At 36.9% G+C, this 21,135-nt stretch overlaps 1 protein-coding gene across 3 annotated transcripts; it reads right to left on the reverse strand.

Annotated features, from left to right (window-relative positions):
* Window positions 1-1,257: 1,257 nt before the first annotated feature.
* On the reverse strand, window positions 1,258-18,500 carry PCNP (PEST proteolytic signal containing nuclear protein). 3 transcript variants are annotated; one of them, XM_055085778.1, is made up of 5 exons: window positions 18,381-18,500; window positions 13,117-13,331; window positions 11,866-11,940; window positions 8,150-8,205; window positions 1,258-2,388 (listed from the first exon to the last, which is right to left on the reverse strand). In XM_055085778.1, the coding sequence occupies exons 1-5, from the start codon at window positions 18,442-18,444 to the stop codon at window positions 2,370-2,372; spliced, it is 429 nt and encodes a 142-aa protein (XP_054941753.1). In that variant the 5' UTR covers window positions 18,445-18,500; the 3' UTR covers window positions 1,258-2,369. The 3 variants fall into 3 exon arrangements, with proteins under 3 accessions (XP_054941753.1, XP_007105488.3, XP_028349659.1); XM_007105426.4 differs by lacking the exon at window positions 1,258-2,388 and adding an exon at window positions 5,188-6,987 and having other exon boundaries at window positions 18,381-18,498; XM_028493858.2 differs by lacking the exons at window positions 1,258-2,388; window positions 18,381-18,500 and adding exons at window positions 5,189-6,987; window positions 13,355-13,425 and having other exon boundaries at window positions 13,117-13,279.
* Window positions 18,501-21,135: the final 2,635 nt, after the last annotated feature.

Genomic DNA, 21,135 nt, shown 5'->3' on the forward strand with positions numbered 1-21,135 from the left:
GTCATGGTTACATGGGTAAATTCATAGTTTCTATTGATCTAACCAAGTTTTACATCAACTGTGGTTTAGTCATGGAATTCTAAAAGCAGAAATAAAATAAGTAACTCCAGATGTGTGACTAGCATGAGATCAGGACAATGCTGGATTCTGAGTGAAATTCATTTGTGGTGTATTTGGATGACATACCAATCAGTGATATAGATGCACCAGCATTCAGAGGTAACTCTTCTTGCAGTAAAGTTATAGTGGTCATCCTTGATATTTTACATAGTACACAACAGTTTTTTTTCCCTAAATACTAATCAATGTAAATTCAATGAATACCACAGATAAAATGCTCCCAAAGAGGACTTATACTTAGAAAAAAACCCCAAAATATTTAGAACAGCACATTTGTATTATATTTAAAAAGTACAAGATGTGAATAAGAGTTCTATGTCCATATGCAATAATTAAGTGGGTGTCTATTGCGATGTGGCCCAAGGTCTTTGGTCTGAAAAAGTTCCCACATATCTGAAGCCCTAACATGACAGCTAATTTGCCTTATTTAGAGATACCTCTACTCCCCACTCAGTTCTCCAATTATCAAAGTAATGTAGGATCAATGTAGGAAATTTGGAAAGTATAGGAAAATGAAAAGAAGTAAAAAGTGAAAAACTAAAACCAATAATTATTGCTAACTAACAATGGATTCTTGTGGGGGTAAAGGGCTACAAATCACCAGGGACTTTTCATGAACAAGTTGAATAGGAATTTCCAAAATTTGTCTTCAGTGTGGTGATGGGCAGCTTGGTGTGCTGTTCTTCCCTGCAGCCAGCAGCTGTACCTCCTCAAAGATCTGAATTTCAGCCTCTAGGGCCCTCCTCTAAGATGCTGTCTTTCGCTTGTTCACTTATTCCCTTAGCCCTGTGGGTGGTGGTTTCTTCCTGCAGTTGCTACTTCTACTACACCGGAGAGTTCTCATGTTAATTCTATATATTACAGTTTCCCCTCATTGATAAAATGCTGAAAAAGCTTTCAACAAAATCCAACACCTATTTCTGATAAAAGTACTTAAGAAAATTAGGAATTGATGGATATTTTTAACATGATAAGATATGTAGTCCTAAAGCCAGGATCTTATTTAATAGTAAAATGCTGGAGACATTTCCACTGAGAAAAAGACAAGGATACCCATTTATTCTACTACTATTCAATACTGTATTAGAGGTATTAAGCAATGCAATTACACAAGAAAAATAAATTGAGGCACAAAAATTGATAAAGCCATTTCTATTTGCAGGTGATATGATGGTACACCTGGGAAATTCTTGAGACTCGATGATAAAACTCAAACAATAAGTTTAGTAAGATAGCAAGATACAGAATTAACATACAGAAATTGTCTTCATATCTTAAAACAATAACCAACACAAAATGATAGAGAAAACCTCATTTCAATAGCAACAAAGATGATTAAATATTTAGGAAGAAGCTTAACAAGAAATAGGCAAAACCCATATGAGAAAAAATTTAACACTCCCCCAAAACACAAAAGCAGACTGCTTCCAATTAGGATGGCTTAATATCATACAGATGTGTTAACTAAAATTAGATCTTGATCTCACAAATGCACAAGAATATACTCCAAATGGATCAGGAGTCTGTTTAAATTTGAAAATGAAACAATACAAGCACTAGAAAAACAAGGGTGAGTTTATCTTTAACCTCAGTATAGAGAAAGGCTTTCTAACTATTAACAAAACTGAAAGGCAATAGAGATGAATAAAATTCACTACATTACAAAAAAAGGAAGCTTTTTGTATTACAAAGAACACCATAACCAAAGCCGAAAGACAATTAATAATTAGGATAAACTATTTATAACATATGTATAAAGAGTTAATATATGACGAATTCTTAAAATTTGAGAAAGGACCAAAAACCCAATAGTAAAGTGGGAATGAAATAAACAGACTATTCATAAAGATATTCAAATGGCCCTTAAACATATGAAAAGATATTCAACCTCACTCATAGCTAGAGAGATGCAAATTAAAACTACTCTAACATGCCTTTAAAAAAAATTTTTATTTATTTATTTATGGCTGTGTTGGGTCTTCGTTGCTGCGCGCGGGCTTTCTCTAGTTGTGGCAAGCAGGGGCTACTCTTCGTTGCGGTGCGGGAGATTCTCATTGCAGTGGATTCTCTTGTTGCGGAGCACGGGCTCTAGGCACACAGGCTTCAGTAGTTGTGGCACGCGGGCTCAGCAGTTGTGGCTCACGGGCTTAGTTGCTCCACGGCATGTGGGATCTTCCTGGACCAGGGCTCGAACCCGTGTCCCCTGCATTGGCCAGCGGATTCTTAAACACCGTGCCACCAGGGAAGTCTCATGCCATTTTTTTAAACCTATCAGATATGGCAAAAATTAAAAAGCATGAGAAACACATTCTGCTGGCAAGGCTGTGGGAAAAGGCATTCATATATTTTTGGTGGGAAAACAAACTGGTACAATCCTTTTGTAGGAGAATTTGGCAATACCTAATTAAGAGTAGATATGCACTTATATTTTGACCTAGCATCCTACTTCTGGGAATTTACCTGAAGGAAGATACATCCCAACAAGAAAATACACCTGCACAGGTTGTTCGATTACAGCATTGTAATGGCAAAACATTGGAAATGACCTAAATGCCCATACAAGTAAGAGTAATTGCATTGACTATGGTATATTCACACAATGGAATACTATGTAGCTGTTAAAATTTTTTTTGAGAAAGATCTCCATGAACTGGTATAGTTTCCAGGGTATACTGTAAAGTGAAGAAAAATAAAGGATAAAAGAATAACTGTGGTGTATTACAATTCATGTAAGAAAAAAGGAGAAATAATAAACACCCATCTATTCATTTATTTAAAAGGAAACACAGGAAGGATAAACCAGAAACCAGAGACGGATTACGTACAGGGAATAGGTGTAAACAGGGTAGAAAGGACAGGAGGAAGAGAATGAGGCAGAAAAAATAGGGAGGAGTGATACTTTTTGTATAGTTCCAACTTTTAGACCTATGCTATTTCACATGCAAAAAAAATTAACAAGGAATGAGCAGTAATTCATTATGAAATACAAACAAAACCAAACTGCATTACAAATGAGTAACACAATCATACTGAAAGGGGGAGCAAAGAACTAACCTACATAACTTTGTAAAATAGTATTTTGATTATGTACTCTTAAGACTAAAAAGGAAAGGAACTATATACAAATACTGCACTCTGGCTAGTAGTTCTTCATAGGGAAATATATGAATTAATTCTGAAACTTTATGTGTATTCTAGAAATTAAGCAAATAAGTGAACAGATTATACAGAGTCAGATTTCCTACTGTTGGACAAGAGTAGTAAGTAGAGAAAGAAGGAAGACTAGAATGAATCTGGTGTTGGTCTGGTAATGGAAGTATCTATATGAACTCATGGAGATACATAAAGTATACACATACACACACACACATATAGATCTAGAAATTCATATAGATGTATATACATACATTTTCTAGCTCTGTCAAGTAGGCTAGAAGCAATGACACTTCAGTACCAATGAGTACACTGAGTGCAGATTTTGACTCTAAAAGGAACCATGGATGCTTAGAGAAATCACTGATTTCCGGGTTAAAGAAGAGAAAATATGAGATGAGTCCAGAATATCTTCTGGTGCCAGAAATTAAAGATGTATTAAAAAAAAAGAATGGGGACATGTCAAAAAGACACAAGGGTCAATGGGGAGGGGTTTTGTGGGCAAATCTGGGACAATTTGAGTAACAAAATATATGATAGTAGTGCATTATAACCTATAGAAGAACATAAGAATACACAGGCTCATTATCTATACAAAATTGAATAAAGAATGGAGAAGGAAATTTCCTCACAGAATTTGAACTACAAAAAATAAAAGATGAAAATAGAAAAATCATCATTTGGCAAATTCTACACTAACAATTGTTTCAGTAAAGAACCATGGGGGAAAACACCCAAAAAACAAAAACCATGAATGTCTGCCAATTAGTGGGCAAAAGTATGAGAATGATACTTATAAGAATTTTCCCATAAGATACTAATTACAAACAGAATATTTACAACTTTGACATTGGATATATCTGGCAGATACCACCCTAACCAAGTCATCAAAATTAACATCACTAGTAAGAGGACAAATTGACATCATGTGCTTGCTGATACACTGAAGACACATCCGTTTTCTCTTATTTTTGCCAAAAATGCATAAACTGAATTTAATTGTGAGGAAACATTAGGGAAATCCCAAATTGGGAGATCTACTAATAATTGGCCTGTACTTTTGAAAAAGTCTATAGTCATAATAGACAAACACTGAAGAGTCCCAGATTAAAGGGGCTTAAGAGAGATGACAACTAAACAGTATGTGATAATGTAGTGAATCTTCTACTAGGGATATTAGTGGAGCAAATGGTGAAATTTGAATAAGGTCTGTAGAATAATAGTGTAAGGTGATATATTTTAATAATGTTAATTCCCTGATTTTGACAATTGTCCTGTGGTTGTATGTTATCATTTGAAGAACATGGAAGTACTTCATTATATTTTTGCAATGTTTTGAGTCTGAAATTTTTTCAAAACGAAAAGTTAAAAAAAAATTAAAAAGAAGTATCTTCATCTCAGCAGGGAAGTAACTTGAACAATCCCTCCACAGTATATCAAGCTAACCTTGATTATTAAAGAAAAAAACATTTGAAATTCATAGCCTTCATTTGTAATTAGCCTAACTAGAAACGAACCTTAATTTTAAAATGTAGTTCAATCTTTTCATTTACTAACACCTGACCTATAGGGCAGCAGCATTATAAACATTAAGAAAATATTTAGAGACAATGGATGGCAGACACAAGAGAATACCTTCTAACACCTAGGGATTTTCAAAGGTATGCCTCAGCAGGATTTCCTACAGCACATAATAGGTGATACTTTGGCAGTAGAGGAAAGGGAGGATTTGGATTAGGTCTTTTTCTAACCTGAGATACTGTAATGTTCTAGAACTATGTGCTAAGTTAGGTAGACTCCAAAGAGCAATTTAAAATTTCCCATTACTCTGGCCAACAATCTGGGCAAGAGCACCAAAAACATCTGTCTCTTCTTTGCTTAAAACAAACCCAGCAACAATTAAGTGTAACAGAAAATAAGAACACTGATAGAGTTTGACAAATTTATTGGTATTTTAGTAAAGACATTCATCTCAGTCGTTTTGGGATGTTATTTCAACATAAACATTAAAATGAACAAAAACGGGAAGTTTGCCTACGTTAAAGCAAGTTAAATTCACGTATCTTGATATAATTAAACCATGTAAGTAAGAACTAATCGTTCTATATACATTTCCATTGTTTTACTTGGGGCTTACTCTAAACTCAAATGCAAGTGAACAAAGTATTAGGAATATATACAGGCTGCTTCTCTGGAGTTATTACCTATTAAAAGAGCTCAGAGAGTAGTTATCACCAATTAAACAGTATGAAGCTGCCTCCAAATCTAACATTGTAAGAGTTTTCAAGGAAATCATTATACTATATGTTTCTTTTATGTGTGACTATGCTTTAAAGATGTGTTTAACTGTCACATTAAAAAAAGAATTCATATACAATACAAAAATACAAAATAAACACAATCCTACAACACAAAGATTAACAAAGTATATGTGGTCAAAGATTCCATAAAATATGTTTAAAGATGCATTTTCTTTCCTTTTATTTTCAGTATCTAAAATGTGCTTTTGAGAGGCCACTGGTTAATATGTATACAGTTAAAAGAAACCATATTATTGTGCTAAATAAGAATTCCTGTAATAAGTTCAAATCAAATTGGATTTCACAAGTTAGTAACATAAATGCTTTGATAAAGTTACAGAAAGTGCATCTTTCTTATTTTCCATCTTCATACAATGTTGCCTTTTTTTTTTTGGTGTTTATATCCTTTAAAAAATAAGAACAGCCAAATATTTAACTATTATGTACATTTAAATTTTTGGTGGTGGTTTGTTATTTTAAAAGAAACAGCTTCCTTATGATTTGCCTGATGATCTGGTGGAAATGCTTACAGGAACTAGCTAATAACAAAAATCAAGAGAAGCACATTCAAAATACTGATTTACTTTGGTAGCAAATGGTTGTTCTTTGAAGACTATCAAAGGTAGACAGGACACTTTAAAGTGAAGTGGGCTATTTTAAATACTCAACAGTTTACATAAAATTTTAAAATGTTCTTTTTAAAGAGCTAAGCATCTGTATCCACTGATAGCAATGCAATAACTAGTTTATAATGATTCGAAACAAAACAAATGCCCATTAGGAAAAAAAAGCTGTATTTAATTTTTATCTAATTTACTTTCTCAGTCAATAGTCCAGCAACATTTTCCTCCCAATACAATACTCCCTTCTCTATAAGGCTGTTCCTGGGAGCCAGACTTTAGGTTAACAAGGGAGTTAAGTTAGAGAGTAACTGCCTACAGTTTAAATAGACAACTTTTTGCTTCCCTCTTAATGTGCTAGTAGTTGTGTCTAAAAAAATATGCAATTCTTAGAAAGGTACCATTTCTGATTTTTTTTAATCATCTATAACCTTTGGAAACTAATCACATGAAACTACAAAATTAGCAAATGTCTTGAAATCTGTATATAAAACATAAATTACCTCTAATTTCAAATTCTCATTTATTAGTGTACCACTCAATCTTTAAAAAAAGAAAAAGAAAAAAAAAGGCGGCTCCAAAGATAGTCTTATACCATTCTTTAAAAAAGGAAACTGTTCCTTTTAACTTTACACCCACCCCATACCCCAATTTCAAAACACATCATTTAATTGTCTTGGTCATGGACATTTCCAAGATGAGATTTTATATTTCGCTCCCATAGCTTCTGGTTATCAGAAAACCCATGCTTTCCTTTATTGAAGGAATTTGGTCCTGCTGATGTTGGTGTATCCCTGTGTTAAAAGAAAGGAAACTTATTTTAAATGTTATATAATGACTTTCGGGCCATGTTTTTAACTTATTCAAAACACATTTGTTTAGCACCTATTATAAATGCAGGCCAAACATCAGAAGCCTCTACAGATCTTTTTAAAAATACCCTTTACACAGACCCTGTCCTAAAATCTCAGATTCAGTAGGCCTGAGGAGGAGCCAGGTAAATCTGTAGTTTTAACAAACATTTAAGATGATTCTGATACGCAGCAACCACTATAGTGGCAACCACTATAGTTTTAAAAACAGTTGCTTGTAACCCATTAATAGGGTCATTAAATCAATTTGGTGGTGGTTTGCCATCAGCATTTATAAAAAATGAAACAGAAGATGTCATTTTATGAACTTCTGTTTCAATTTTAAACGTTTAGATATATGAAGATATATGTATTCTGGGTGTTTAGATTTGGTAATAATGCCAGATGTATTTCTTACTTTAGGTCCCAGTCCGAAAGGGAGGCAGGCAGACAGCCACTGGGACAGTTCCTGTTTGAATCATAGATGAAGTCTGAAGACTGATGCTTGAAGACTCAGCACTTAGTTCTTTGGGAGAATATATACATTTGGTAGAAGTGGGGATATAGTATAGGTTGTTTTGAAGTCCAGCTTTCTTATTAGCCTCTAAGTTATCCATTTACGCATACAAAAGACAGGAAACTGAACATCGTGTTAACGTGAAATTAATGTTATTTCCACAATAACAGAAACAACGAAGGAAAATTTTTAAATGTTTTTGTCTTCTTTTTATATTTGGCATCTAAATTACTAAGGAAAATGGGACACATAAAATCAAGATTAAGTGGTGGGAATATCTTAAGTGAGATGAGTGAAAGCCATTTTTTTATACCTGAAAAAAACTTTTAAATTTTATATGAGAAACATTTCTCATAACTGTTTATTTGAAAAAATTTAGATTACATGTAACTGAAAAAAAATAGCATTAAATTATTGTTATTTTTTCTTAAAATATGAATTTTCTTTTACCAGGAGAGTAATCTCAGAAAACTTTTGCCCAAATATGCAAGAAAAGCTTGAACACTAATAGATTATGTGCAGTTTGCAATTTATTCTTGCTCTTAATTCACTATAATTTTCTACAATGTTATACAAAAATTATAATACCTTCCAATATTCTTCATCCTCATCTTTGCTTCTGGAGGCATTTCCTCTGGTTCACTCTGGAGAAAAAAGTAAGATAGAAACAGAGATGACTGCATGTAGATAGAGCTGACCCTTGAACAATGCAGGAGGATTAGGGGCACTGCCCCCACAGCGCCAGTCAAAACCCCGTGTGTAACTTTACAGTTGACCCTCCAAAGCCACGGTTCCACATCTAAGGATTAAACCAACCTTGGGATAGTGTAGTACTGTAGCACGTTACTGAAAAAAATCTGTGTATAAGTAGGCCTGTGCAGTTCAAACCTGTGTTGGTCAAGGGTCAACTATATTAAAATCACTTGATTACCAATAATGCTAAATTTTATATCTAAGTCCGAAATTTTGGTGAAAGGAGAAAATCATTTATCTTAACTATATTAAAAAAAAAAACCCTCGGGCTTCTCTGGTGGCGCAGTGGTTGAGAATCCGCCTGCCAATGCAGGGGACATGGGTTCGTGCCCCAGTCAGGGAAGATCCCACATGCCGCGGAGCGGCTGGGCCTGTGTGCCATGGCCACTGAGCCTGCGCGTCCAGAGCCTGTGCTCCGCAACGGGAGAGGCCACAACAGTGAGAGGCCCGCATACCGAAAAAAAAAAAACCCTCATGCTTCTAGTGTGCTGATTCTGTGTAAAGAAAAAAAATCTGGTAAAAACTTGATATTCTAGGGACTCCTCTGCCAGTCCAGTGGTTAAGAATTCCGTGCTTCCATTGTAGGGGGCGCGAGTTCGATCCCTGGTTGGGGAACTAAGATCCTGCATGCCGTGCAACGTGGCCAAAAAAACAAACCAACAAAACACAAGAACAAAAAAACCCCCCAAAACAAAAACAAACGCCCCAAAAAACTTGATATTCTAGAACTAAAACTATTTGTTTACTATAAGCTACACATTGTGTTAAATGCTTTAATCTGCACTATCTTTGAAAACCCTAACAATCCTACAAGGTGGGTATGAGTATCATCATTCACATTTTGTAGGTAAGGTAAACAAGGTTAACTTGTCCCAAGTCACAAAACAGCTAGATGCCAAAGCAAAGGCTCTTAACCATTTTACTGTATTGCTCCTTCTCAAAAATGTCTCCTTTACTGAGAAGACATCTTGAAAGCGCATTCTCTACTACTTTTCCACAGTTACAGCTCGTGAAAAGATATGTGACAAGTGTCTTTCAGAAGTTTTTAAGTATAAATGTTACTGATGAGCTAAATATTATTTTTTACAGTCATCTGCAAGATCCAGCTTAAAGGGATTGCTACTGGTCAAATCTGGGACCATTTGAGCATTATAACCTATTGAATAGAGCCTACACTTATAAAAGCTCTTCCTTACAGTAAGAGAAAACTAATAAACATAGAAGGGATGAAAGAATGAAAAAAATCACCATTCGGCAAACATCATAATAATTGATTCTGGTAAGAATCATCAATGAATGTTAACACTCATGAGTGAACATTAAGAAAGTATGTATCTTCACATATTTTTTTAAAAATTTATTTATTTATTTATTTATTTATGGCTGCATTGGGTCTTCGTTGCTGTGCGCGGGCTTTCTCTAGCTGCAGCGAGCAGGGGCTACTCTTCATTGAGGCGCATGGGCTTCTCACTGCCGTGGCTTCTCTTGTTGTGGTGCACGGGCTCTAGGCACACGGGCTTCAGTAGTGCGGCACGTGGGCTCGGTAGTTGTGGCTCACGAGCTCTAGAGCGCAGGCTCAGCAGTTGTGGCACACGGGCTTAGTTGCTCCGTGGCACGTGGGATCTTCCCGGACCAGGGCTCAAACCCGTGTCCCCTGCACTTGCAGGCAGATTCTTAACCACTGTGCCACCAGGGAAGTCCCCTTCACATATCCTTAAAACATATCCCCACAAGATAAATTTTAATTATAAAAGATAAAACAGTAATTTGACAGTAGAGAAATCTGGCAGACATCACTTTAACTAAATGATCAAAGTTAACATTGCCAGTAATGGGATATACTGACAACATGTGCTCCTGATATGATGCATTGAGAACTTGGCATCACTTCTGTGATACGCCTGCCAAAAGGAATGTGAATCTAATCATAAGGGAACATCAGACAAATCCAAACTGAGGCGTTCTACAAACTAACTGGCCTGAACTCTTCAAAAATGTTAATGCCATGAAATACGCAGAAAAACCCAGGAGTTGTCCAAATTAAAAGAGACTAAAGAGATACAACTGAAAAAGTATTTTTAAATTTCAAAATTAACTAAATGAACACACTCTTTATACAATATATTTCAGGCTTAGATATATATCCAAGGTTAATTAATATGTTCTGCAGATAAAGGAAGAACCAGATGAAGATTTTATTTCCTTTTTTTTTTTTTTGGCCACACTGCACATCATGTGGGATCTTACTTCCCTGACCAGGGATCAAACCTGTGCCCCCTGCAGTGGAAGCACAGAGTCTTAACCACTGGACTGCCAGGGAAGTCCCAGATGAAGATTTTAGATGCAAGTGTTCTTTTACCTAAGAGACAAGTTTATCCCTACCTATCATTACCATCTTACAGCAGAAAGAGTGTTGTCTGAACCTGTCTAAAATTTCTTTAAAAACAGGGAAAACAGTAAGGTATGATGCAAAGAACATAGGACAAGAAACCAGAAAGCTCAGTTCTAGTTCAACACTTGTGCACACTTAATTTCTCCATTTGGAAAATAAGAATAACCATATCACAAAATTCACAGGGATATATGGAGGATAAAATAAAGTTGTGTGAAAAGATTCAAATCGTTAGGCATTCAAAGCAAGCCATTACTATTATGTAGGTGTTTACTATTTCCAGCCTCTCTACTTCTGCACATGTTGTCCCCTTCTTCCTACATTGTCCTTTCCTGATAACAATCTGTACAAACCAAAATGCTACCTAATCTCTTTTAAAAAATTAATTAATTTTTGGCTGCACTGGATTTTCGTTGCTGCAAGTGGGCTTTCTGTAGCTGCAGCGAGCAGGGGCTACTCTTTGTTGTGGTGCGCAGGCTTCTCATTGTGGTAGCTTCTCTTGCTGCAGAGCACGGGCTCTAGGTGCACAGGCTTCAGTAGCTGTGGCTCGCGGGTTCTAGAGTGCAGGCTCAATAGTTGTGGTGCACGGGCTTAGCTGCTCCACGGCATGTGGGATCTTTCCGGACCAGGGCTCGAACCCGTGTCCCCTGCACTGGCAGGCGGATTCTTAACCACTGCGCCACTCTGGAACACATACATATTGACTAGATCTTCTGGCAGAATCACCTGCACTATTGTTATTCCTCATGGGGATACAGGAAGAAAGCACTATAGCTGCTTTTTAAAGCTGAACACATGCATAATGTCTCACTGAAGACTCCAACTATAAAAATTATTGAAGACAGCAGTATTGAATTTTTCTTTTTTTGGATCCTACATATTTCATAGCACAAATATATATTATTACTCATAATAAGCATTTGTTGATTTGATTAAGTTCCTTGCCCCCCCAAAGTCAATAATATTTTAAATAATCCCACAACCAAATAAAATAAACAGAAATATCCAGATTTTGCAGATGTCATTTTAAAAAAAAACAACTGTTCAGAGTTGCAAAAACAGTTCACTAGTACCATTAGTACAACTTGACAATTTGCCACTAACATCTTTCTTAAAGAACTTGTTAAAGTAAAACAAACAAAACTAGGTATCAACTTACATCTTCATCTTCATTAAAAGCTGCTGCTACTGAAAGTGTTTTTGGAGCAAGAGTTGGAACGGTTTCCTTAGGTTTCTGAAGAAGAAACATTAAAAAGAGCATAATATAATGTTTACATAGGCTTATTTAATGATAAAAATAATTTATCTTCAAAGATTCAACTTTATGTTTTCATAGAAACATATAGTAAGGAACTAAGAACAAACATTGGAGAAATCTACTTTCTTTTTGAAGATGTGGGTTATCAATGGGTAGATTTTACTTTATTAATTATATGTCCATTTGTTTTCCTCCTGTAAATGATTTTCTAGTTAGGGTCTATAATTTAATATCACTTAGCTAAAAGGTACCTGGAATCTAGTAGGAATCTGATCCATATCATATTTTTAAGATCTTTGAATGACATGTAATGAAATCAAGTTGTATGGATCCAGGCAATTGAGAATTAATTTTCACAGAACAGACATGAACAAACAACTTAAAAGCAATTTTAGGATTATTCTCCTTACACAAGAATGTAACCATTTTCTAAAGCCAATAGCAATACACTATTCAAGTAACTCTTTTTCTTAAAGAGATCTGTTTAGTTGAACCACATGAAATTAACACTTCTGTAGATCAGAAATAGTTAAATCTCTAAACTTCATATGCTTCAATCTAATACTTCAAATACTTTCCAGATACTCCAGGGTTAATAAGTATTAATTCAAGGTTTACATCTTAAAACAAGGAATCAAAAGTTGATCTGTAAAAGACTACTATCATAGATTATAATACTCAATGTCCATTTGTAGCTTCAAAGTAAGGTAATCAGGAAGCTCTTATTAAGCAATACCTTACTAACATTAATCTTTTAAAATACAAATAAATGATTTCTAGATATTATTTTTAATATCACTGGAATTAAAATAAAAATAAACTGAAACTCTAAAAATATTTTTCAGAGGTTTTGCTCAACTTAGGAAATTCTAAGGTATTATTACTTTATAAATCATATAGTCCCTATAACAGTTGTTCCTTCTCATACTCCAAACCCTTTTTAAAAACAGCTTTGTTGAGTTATAATTCATCCAGACCTTTCTTGAATATAGAGCCACTAATTTCTTAAATACTTACATGTAATAAGTTCATGCACCAATGTATCTTTTTATACATCTTTGTATACTTAATTTATCATAATCCAATAAAAGCAGGTTTTGAAAACAAATTTTCACACCCATTACAAATATAATATATAAAATAACAACTCACACTTGAGCCAAGTTTGATGGATATGGCTGAGGCTTTCTTTGTCATCTGACTACCTATGGCAAATCCAAACTTGGAGATCTTTGTAGGCTTTGTTGGGAGGTCTACAGCTTCTTCTTCAGCTGATCGCTTCTCAGCGCTGCGACTGGAATTTTCCCCTCCATTACTGGAAGAAACAGTCTTAGTTTTCACAGGTTTTTCTGCTTCTTCTTCAGGTCCTGGTGAAGTCGAAACAACTTACCAAGATGAGCTATTTTTACTGAGCAGATTGATGGGAGCAGCAACCTCAAAAAGCATCGTTATAAGGAAGATACCTCTGCAGTTGTCACCTACTGAACCCAACAGTCTCTTCCACTGTTTGTTAGAGTATACAGCAGGAACTGAGATTGTGTGGCAGTAGAAGAGGCTCCCATGAATTAACTAGCATAAAATACAGAGCAATTTAAAATTATAAATATAGAGTTCACAAAAAGTAAGACCCTTCAACTAAACACTGTAAGTTGTACAAATATCTAGTTATTTGTGGAATTTTTCTTTTTATAAATTAAGATCTATAAATTCTATACAAGCTGGTTTGCTGGCAGTTAGTCACATCATAGGATAATACATTTGACTAATAAAAAGTCTAATATTCTTCAATAATGTACTACTAGTTATACAAAGTACCCTGTTATGAACAGCTCATTATGAACAGCCCATTATTACCCAAACTACAGTGTTAGTACAGCCTGGAGTAATCTTCTTGAGTGATGTGTTCTTCATGAACATTTCACACAATCTTTAGTTAGAAAGGAACTTCAAGGAAGACTTCAAGGTCATCCCCTCTTGAGAAACTGCATTCTACTCTCAAAGCTTGATTAACATCTGTTTAGGCTACTCTTAATATCAACAACTATATTTAGGTTTATATATTATTTTTTATTATGAAAGAAAGATGAGCTAATGCTAATTTCAAACAGAAGACATACATATGTAGATATGGAATGCAAGGTATCTTTCAGTAATTTTGCTTCTTTATATTAATAAATGAAATTAGTTCTCATCCTGAATATCTTAGGCCTGTTACACATGAAGCCTATTTAAAAACATATTGGGAGGTAAGACAGAAGGCTGGCTGATGATTAAATATTTTATTTTCTTTCCCAAGTTTACCAATTTACCCTATAGAATGTATTCTGCTACACTGGATGAATAGTTTATGGAGAAAGAAAAGATTCTCTAAGGGATGGCCCTGACAACAGCTAAGAAAACATGACAAAAAGCTAAAATGGGTAGAAAAGGGGAAATCAAACAGACTGACAAGTAATGAATTAAAAGACAGGATGTTATAGATCCCGATCTATACAGTTTTGGAATGATGGGGTAGCTAAATTAATAAGCACTTTGAACAGAACATTTTATTTTGTTTACAGGAAAATAAAACAAACTCTTTATTACCTTTAGACAAGAGGTGAAAGTTTTAATAACAATGTAGGGGAGAAATTAAGCAGGATTAGGTTTTGGGATTTCCCTAGGAAGCAAAGACAGCACTGGAATAGTTGTCTGAGGTGCCATTCACTTATTTAGATATAAAATTACAAAAGCACCTGAAGAATGTAAGATTGTTATTCAATATTTGAAATATAGAACTCAATTTAGAATTTCTTACAAAAAAGACAGCATTATGCAAACATTTTTTCAAAGTCTACCACTAAATGCATTTATGCTAAATTTTATTCTGTATTCTATGTATAGTTTTAATCAAGTATGAATTTTACAGTAAAACCCAAACAGTAATAACTACTTCTTCTTTGTGACTGACACACAGCTAAAACTGGAAACTCACTGGCTCTACGTATTAGAGCATATAGAAACACATAAAAAAGCCACTGGATTTACATATAGAAGCAATCTGTACACTAAAGGCACAAGTCTGTGTAAATACAAAGTCTGAAAAACATCAAAACAAAGAGAATAAAGAACATTTAGTTTTGATTTTAGTGTAACTCTGCTCTTTGAACTGTGACTCAAGGGTTATAATTAGTCAAAACTTCTGGTTCTTTTAAAACCTATCTTTTCTTAATTCTAGGTCTCCTTTTACCCAGAAAATAATTCTGGAACAAAGAATCTAGAAAAATCAAAGCATAAATACGACAAAAAGTGAAAAACATAACTCTTACTATAACATTAATAACAACATCAAGTGTGACAACTAACTGAACTAGTATGTGCTAACACATGAAACAATACTATCTGTCCAATCCTATGATGCTTAGGGAAGATTTCTATAGTGAATGCTCTAGAAAAATGTAGCATGAACAGGGGAGTTGGGAAAACTACTCTACCATTAATTAAGTAATCAACTGTCAGCAACTCAATGTTATTCATATCAGTGGTCAATTTTATTAACATCCGTGGTTCTGTCATCTGAAGAGGCAAACTATCAAGACCATTAAAGCGTTTTAAAGTCCATTAAGTGTTTTCCTTTAAATACAACATGTACTACTTTAGTTTGTATTCATTCTAAGCAAAGAAAATGTGTAGATTAGTTAATGTGAAATCAAATTACACATGGTACTAGCATTTTTGGGGAGGAGAGGTGGGCCTTGGAGTACAAAGGTACCTTACTTTGAAAAAAATTACCCAATAAGTTTTAAGTCCATAAGGATACCCTTCATGACGCATTGGCATTCTGATAACTTCTTCATCTGAAAAAATGGTACATACCTATCTCTCTAACAGGACATATTCAAGAACCTCCTGGCACAATAAATGTCAATTTCATTAAAGTAGTTTTAGATAACCTAAAATAGCCTGAGGTGGGCATGATTACAATATGAATAGCTCTTCTCTAAAGCTTCTACTTATTTCAAGGAGCTACAAAAATTTAACCAAAGGGAGGGAAAAAAATTCTACCTAAAGCCTTACCCTTAATATTATCCCTTCTCTTTAAGGTGAAGCAGGTAGTTCAAGTAAGTAGCTTCTCTTATTAACATAAATTCATGTTAACTATGTTAACTCTTTTTTTTTTTTTGGTTTGCGGGCCTACCTCTGTTGTGGCCTCTCCCGTTGCGGGGCACAGGCTCCGGACGCGCAAGCCCAGCGGCCATGGCTCACGGGCCCAGCCGCTCCGCGGCATGTGGGATCCTCCCAGACCGGGGCGCGAACCCGGTTCCCCCGCATTGGCAGGCGGACGCGCAACCACTGCGCCACCAGGGAAGCCCCTATGTTAACTCTTTAGAAAATACTTATATTTCCAACTTACTGGACTGTTCAATAGGAGTCAAAAATCAGAATCATCTCTAGGTAAATCCCCCAAGACAAACTTGATACTGTTTTAATACAGGGCCTACTTGCCGTAAAATTATCAATTTAGCAATATCCATGGTATGAATGTTTTAACTATGATTTCTTTGTACAATTTCATTAAAAATATCTGACATTCAAAAATGGTTTACATGTAACAGTAGTATTTTCTTTCAAAGGAAGGCACGCCCAAGGCAAATTATGTAGACGTTATTAAGGGATATTACTTATTCTAAGTCACCAACAAGGAGACAATAATTTTTGATAGCAATTAGCAAAGATAACTTTGTATCACCCCTTCACAAAAATATGTTACAGTAGAAACATCAATATTCATACTACAGAGCGAATTATCCCTAACTGAAAGGGTGGTGGACAAATTATATAGCGGAATTATGCTGACACTTAAGGTATATTTTTTTGTTTTGTTTTTTTGGCCACCCGGCGTGCCTTGTGGGATCCTAGTTCCCCAGTCAGGGACTGAACCCCGGGCAGGGCAGTGAAAGCCTGGAATCCTAACCACTAGGCCACCAGGGAACTCCCTTAAGGTACACTTTGGCTCACATTAAACACATCTCAGATACTCAGTCAAGACAGTTAGAAACCCATTCTAAAAGTTAAAAGGTAGTCTAAAAGTCAGATAAGATTCTTCAGGCTACAGATCTTTGTTTTTCCTCAAACTACTAATTTGTAAATGTAATTGTACTTGATAATTTCCAAGACAATTTTTGACGAAAAAATCGCTAATGAGGTAGCACTAAATGGTTTAAACTGTTGTTTCATAAACTATTTTACAAGTAAAACAACAATAACAACAACAACAAAAAACAAGATGGGTGGGGAGTGGGAAGGGGGAAAGGAGTTTGGGCTCAACTAATAGCACCGTACGTGTTTTTTAAAAAGGAATTTCTGGGTAAAAGTAACCGAACATTATACTTTTCTCAATTTTTGTTCCCAAGTCAAATCACATTAAACTTGTTAGGAGGTCCTAACAGTTGCCTTCATATACTATTAATCTTCTGTATTTTCTCACAGTAAATACTTTCAGGGATAAGACCTGAAGAAGAGTTAAGAGTGTGGTACTTAAAACGTTCTAAAGACATTACGCTCAGCTCGCACGTGTTAAGCCACTAGCCTTGTGAGGACAAAGGGGCGGGAGGGCTGGAGAGATTACAGGATGTTTCTTTTCCTTAATGCACAAGACCCAAATTTAGAGTGGAGGTGACAGAATAAAGATAGCTGTAACCTGAGTTTACATCGTAACAAAATACAGGAAGAGTCACACTAGCCTATTTAGCCACCTAAATATCTGGCGTGCAGTTAGCTGGCCACAGCCTAGCACAGAAAAGGCAGACAGTTCAAAGAAAGGCAACCAAACCGTAACCCTAGACCCGGCGGATTAAACCAGGAGGCAGGCAAAGGTATTGCCCTTTCCCTCCATCGCCCTGACCCATCCCATTACAGGATCAGAATTTAGGCTTGAAAATAAAGGAAAGAAAAAGGCCAGGGTAGTCCACCTCCTCAGTGAAAAGGGAGCAGCAAACTAACTCCTAGGTGTAACTGAGAGGCCGGCACCGTCGGAAACTCGGCCTGCGGCCAGTTCCTGCGGCCACTGCTCGGTGACTCGCACTGAGCGAGCGCCCGTGTGCGTTTTGTGTGATTGCGTCCGCACCGCCACTCCTAGTCCCACCCCGAGTTCGGTCCTCCTTTCTGGGGCCCATCTCCCTTCTCTTCGGAAGCAGGGCCTCCGCTGGGGCCAGGAGGTGACGAACCGTGACCGGCTTTCCCCCGGCAAGGAGGCGATGTGGGCCCGGATGCCAGCAGGCCGCACCGGGCGTGCCCAGGGCTTGTCTGGGCCCAGCACCTGGCCGGGTGAGCGCCAGATCCGCGCTTCTCGCCCCGGCCTACTCCCCCCACCCCGGGGAGCTCAAAGAAAGGCCCAGAGCATCCCACGTAGCCCGCGACGCTGGGGTTATGTTCACCTCCGGCGGCTCCAGCTCGCTGCGGCTTTTCAGGTTTCTCCTCTCCCGCCTTTCCGTCCGCCATTTTCCCCGCCGCGGCCTCCCCTGCAGCCACGCCAAGGACGTCACGGCCCCGCCCAGCAACCATTGAGCTTCGGAGCCCGCCTTGGAAGCGGCAGTCTAGAGCGGCCCTAGAGAGTGAAGGGCCTCTCGGAAACGGAAGTGGATATGATATCATCGGCGAGCGTCCTCTGAGGGAAGGGTGGGGTAGGTTGAGCGGTCCGAGGAGTGGTTAGGGACTTGACTAGAGGTGGGTTAGATTTTCATGGTTTACTGGCGAATTAAGGGAACCCTGGAAACGTTGGTGAGCTCAGGTGAGGTTTCTGCAAACTGGCAGACCGAAGCTAGCCAGGCTCTTTCATTCTGTCTGGTTTGCTAGATCACGTGTACCCACTCAAAAAAAAAAAAAAAAAAAAAGGACCGAATTCTTATTCTTACCTAAAAGCAAAATCAACGTTTATCGAGCGCCCTCTTGTGTCAGGCGCTATCTCGTTTAATCCCCACAATAGCCCAATGCGGAATTGCCCTCTTTTAATTAGCTGTGAGAGTTGAGGCCAAAGAAAAATTTGTCTAAGGTTGCGTAGGCAAGTGGTAAAACTGATTTTTCTACAAGCTGCAATTTCTGTGTCAAGAGAAGTTACTTTGTTACGTGAAGACCACAGTAGTTTCTGCCTTACTTAGAAACCTTTAGTGTATCCCCAGAGTTTGCAGAATGAAGTCCAAGCGTTATATTGGGCCCCAGCCTAACTTTTCAGCTTCATCTTCGCTTTTTCTCTATATTTATACTGTCCTCTTGTTATACGGGGTCGATTCCTTGCCTAGGGAACTGCAATTTCTGGGTTTGCAGTACAATATACAGTGAGTGTTACAGAAATTGGTCTTAAGGAGTCAGAACTTGGGTTGGAATCCCTTTACTGGCTGAGTAAACCTTGAGGGTTTCTTACTGTTTACAGACCTATGTTTTCTTCTCTATAAAATACAAATAATAATAGTATTTCCTCAAAGGGTGGTCCTGGGGATCAAATGAGATAATAAGTTCCATATACCATTCTTTGATCATTGTATAGTTCCCTCAATATGTGTTAAAAAGAAAAAAAAGTTCTCCCTAGGTGGCTCAAAAATTCCTTGACCACAGAGAGCATTAAAAAATTTATTTTTTCTTCACAGCAGTTTGTATTGCACATTTCATATATGAAAGGTGCTCAGTATTTGTGAATGGATGACTCCTCAGGCTCCGAGTCTGGAGAATGCAGAAAGAATCAAAGTGTGTTTCCCACGACAGAAGCAGGGTGGTTTGCTGATACGGTGATTTGGTGATTTGAAGTCCCTGGTCCACCATCTATGACAGTATATGTAAAAGTGCCCAGCAAACTATTTTACATAGAATAGGTAATTCATGTTTGTTTTATTTTTTCTGGATGTGATCTTCAAAAGTTACTTAATCGCTGAGTCTCTCTCTCTTTTTTTTTTTTTTTTTTTTTCGCCCGTACCAAGCGGCTTTCAGGGATCTTAGTTCCCCGACTAGGGACTGAACTCAGGCCCTCTACAGTGAAAGCGCGGAGTTCTAACCACTGGACCTCTAGGGAATTCCTGAGACTCTTACTTTTAATCATTTTTTAAATGGAGACATAGGGACTTGCCTGGTGGAACAGTGGATAAGACTCCATGCTCCCAATGCAGGGGCCCTGGGTTCCATCCCTGGTCACGGAATGAGGTCCCACATGCATGCCGCAACTAAGAGTTCACATGCCACAACTAAGGAGCCTACCTGCTGCAACTAAGGAGCCCACGAGCTGCAACTAAGGAGCTCCCTGCCACAAGTAAGGAGCCCACAACTAAGACCCGGTGCAACCAAATAAATAAGTAAATAAATGGAGACATAAACATGTGATTTTTATTTGTAATTATGTATGTATTATATATGCTTTTTTTTGTTTTTATGTGTATCCATTTATTGATTGCTGGGAATACAGCTTATTGAGGATACATGATATGATGCTTATACTTTTAAATGAGAAAAATGAAGTTTAGAGAGGTCACATGTAGCTATCCAGTTCCATATACCACGCTGCAGAAGTTAAGGATGGAAGATATTAATCCATTCACCTGTCTGTTCCATGAGGTCATATTGTGCCTCTCTTGCTCACCATTGTTTCCCTAGGACCTAGATTATACCAGTTTTCAATAAATATCCATTGAAGAAGTGAATGCAAGCTTCAGTAACCCCCAGCCAATGGGTTAATGGATGAAAAGGCAGTGGAGTGCAGGGCAAAGAGCAGCAGCATTGATTGCATCAGACAAAACCGAATTTAGATTATAACCCTGCCATTTGCTAATCTGTGAGTTTGAACGGATAAGGTAATCTTACTGAATATATTTTAACTATAAAAATGTACTAATACTTATAGGGTTACTGAGAGAAATAAGTGTGATAATACAGGTAAAATTTGTAATACAGTGCCTGGCTTGTGGCGGGCACTTGCTTAATTGTAGCTATTGTTTGCAGTCTCTAAAGAGCTATTCAAATAATGAGTAAACAAGCTGAAAATGGAGAATAATATAGACAACTATTCTTATAATTTATGTAGGTTTTTAAAAAATTAATTATTTATTTTTGGCTGCGTTGGGTCTTCATTGCTGTGCACGGACTTTCTCTAGTTGTGGCGAGTGGGGGCTACTCTTCGTTGCTGTGCACAGGCTTCTCATTGCGGTGGCT

This window comes from Physeter macrocephalus, chromosome 1 (genome assembly GCF_002837175.3).
Source record: "Physeter macrocephalus isolate SW-GA chromosome 1, ASM283717v5, whole genome shotgun sequence".
NCBI classification, from domain to species: Eukaryota; Metazoa; Chordata; class Mammalia; order Artiodactyla; family Physeteridae; genus Physeter; species Physeter macrocephalus.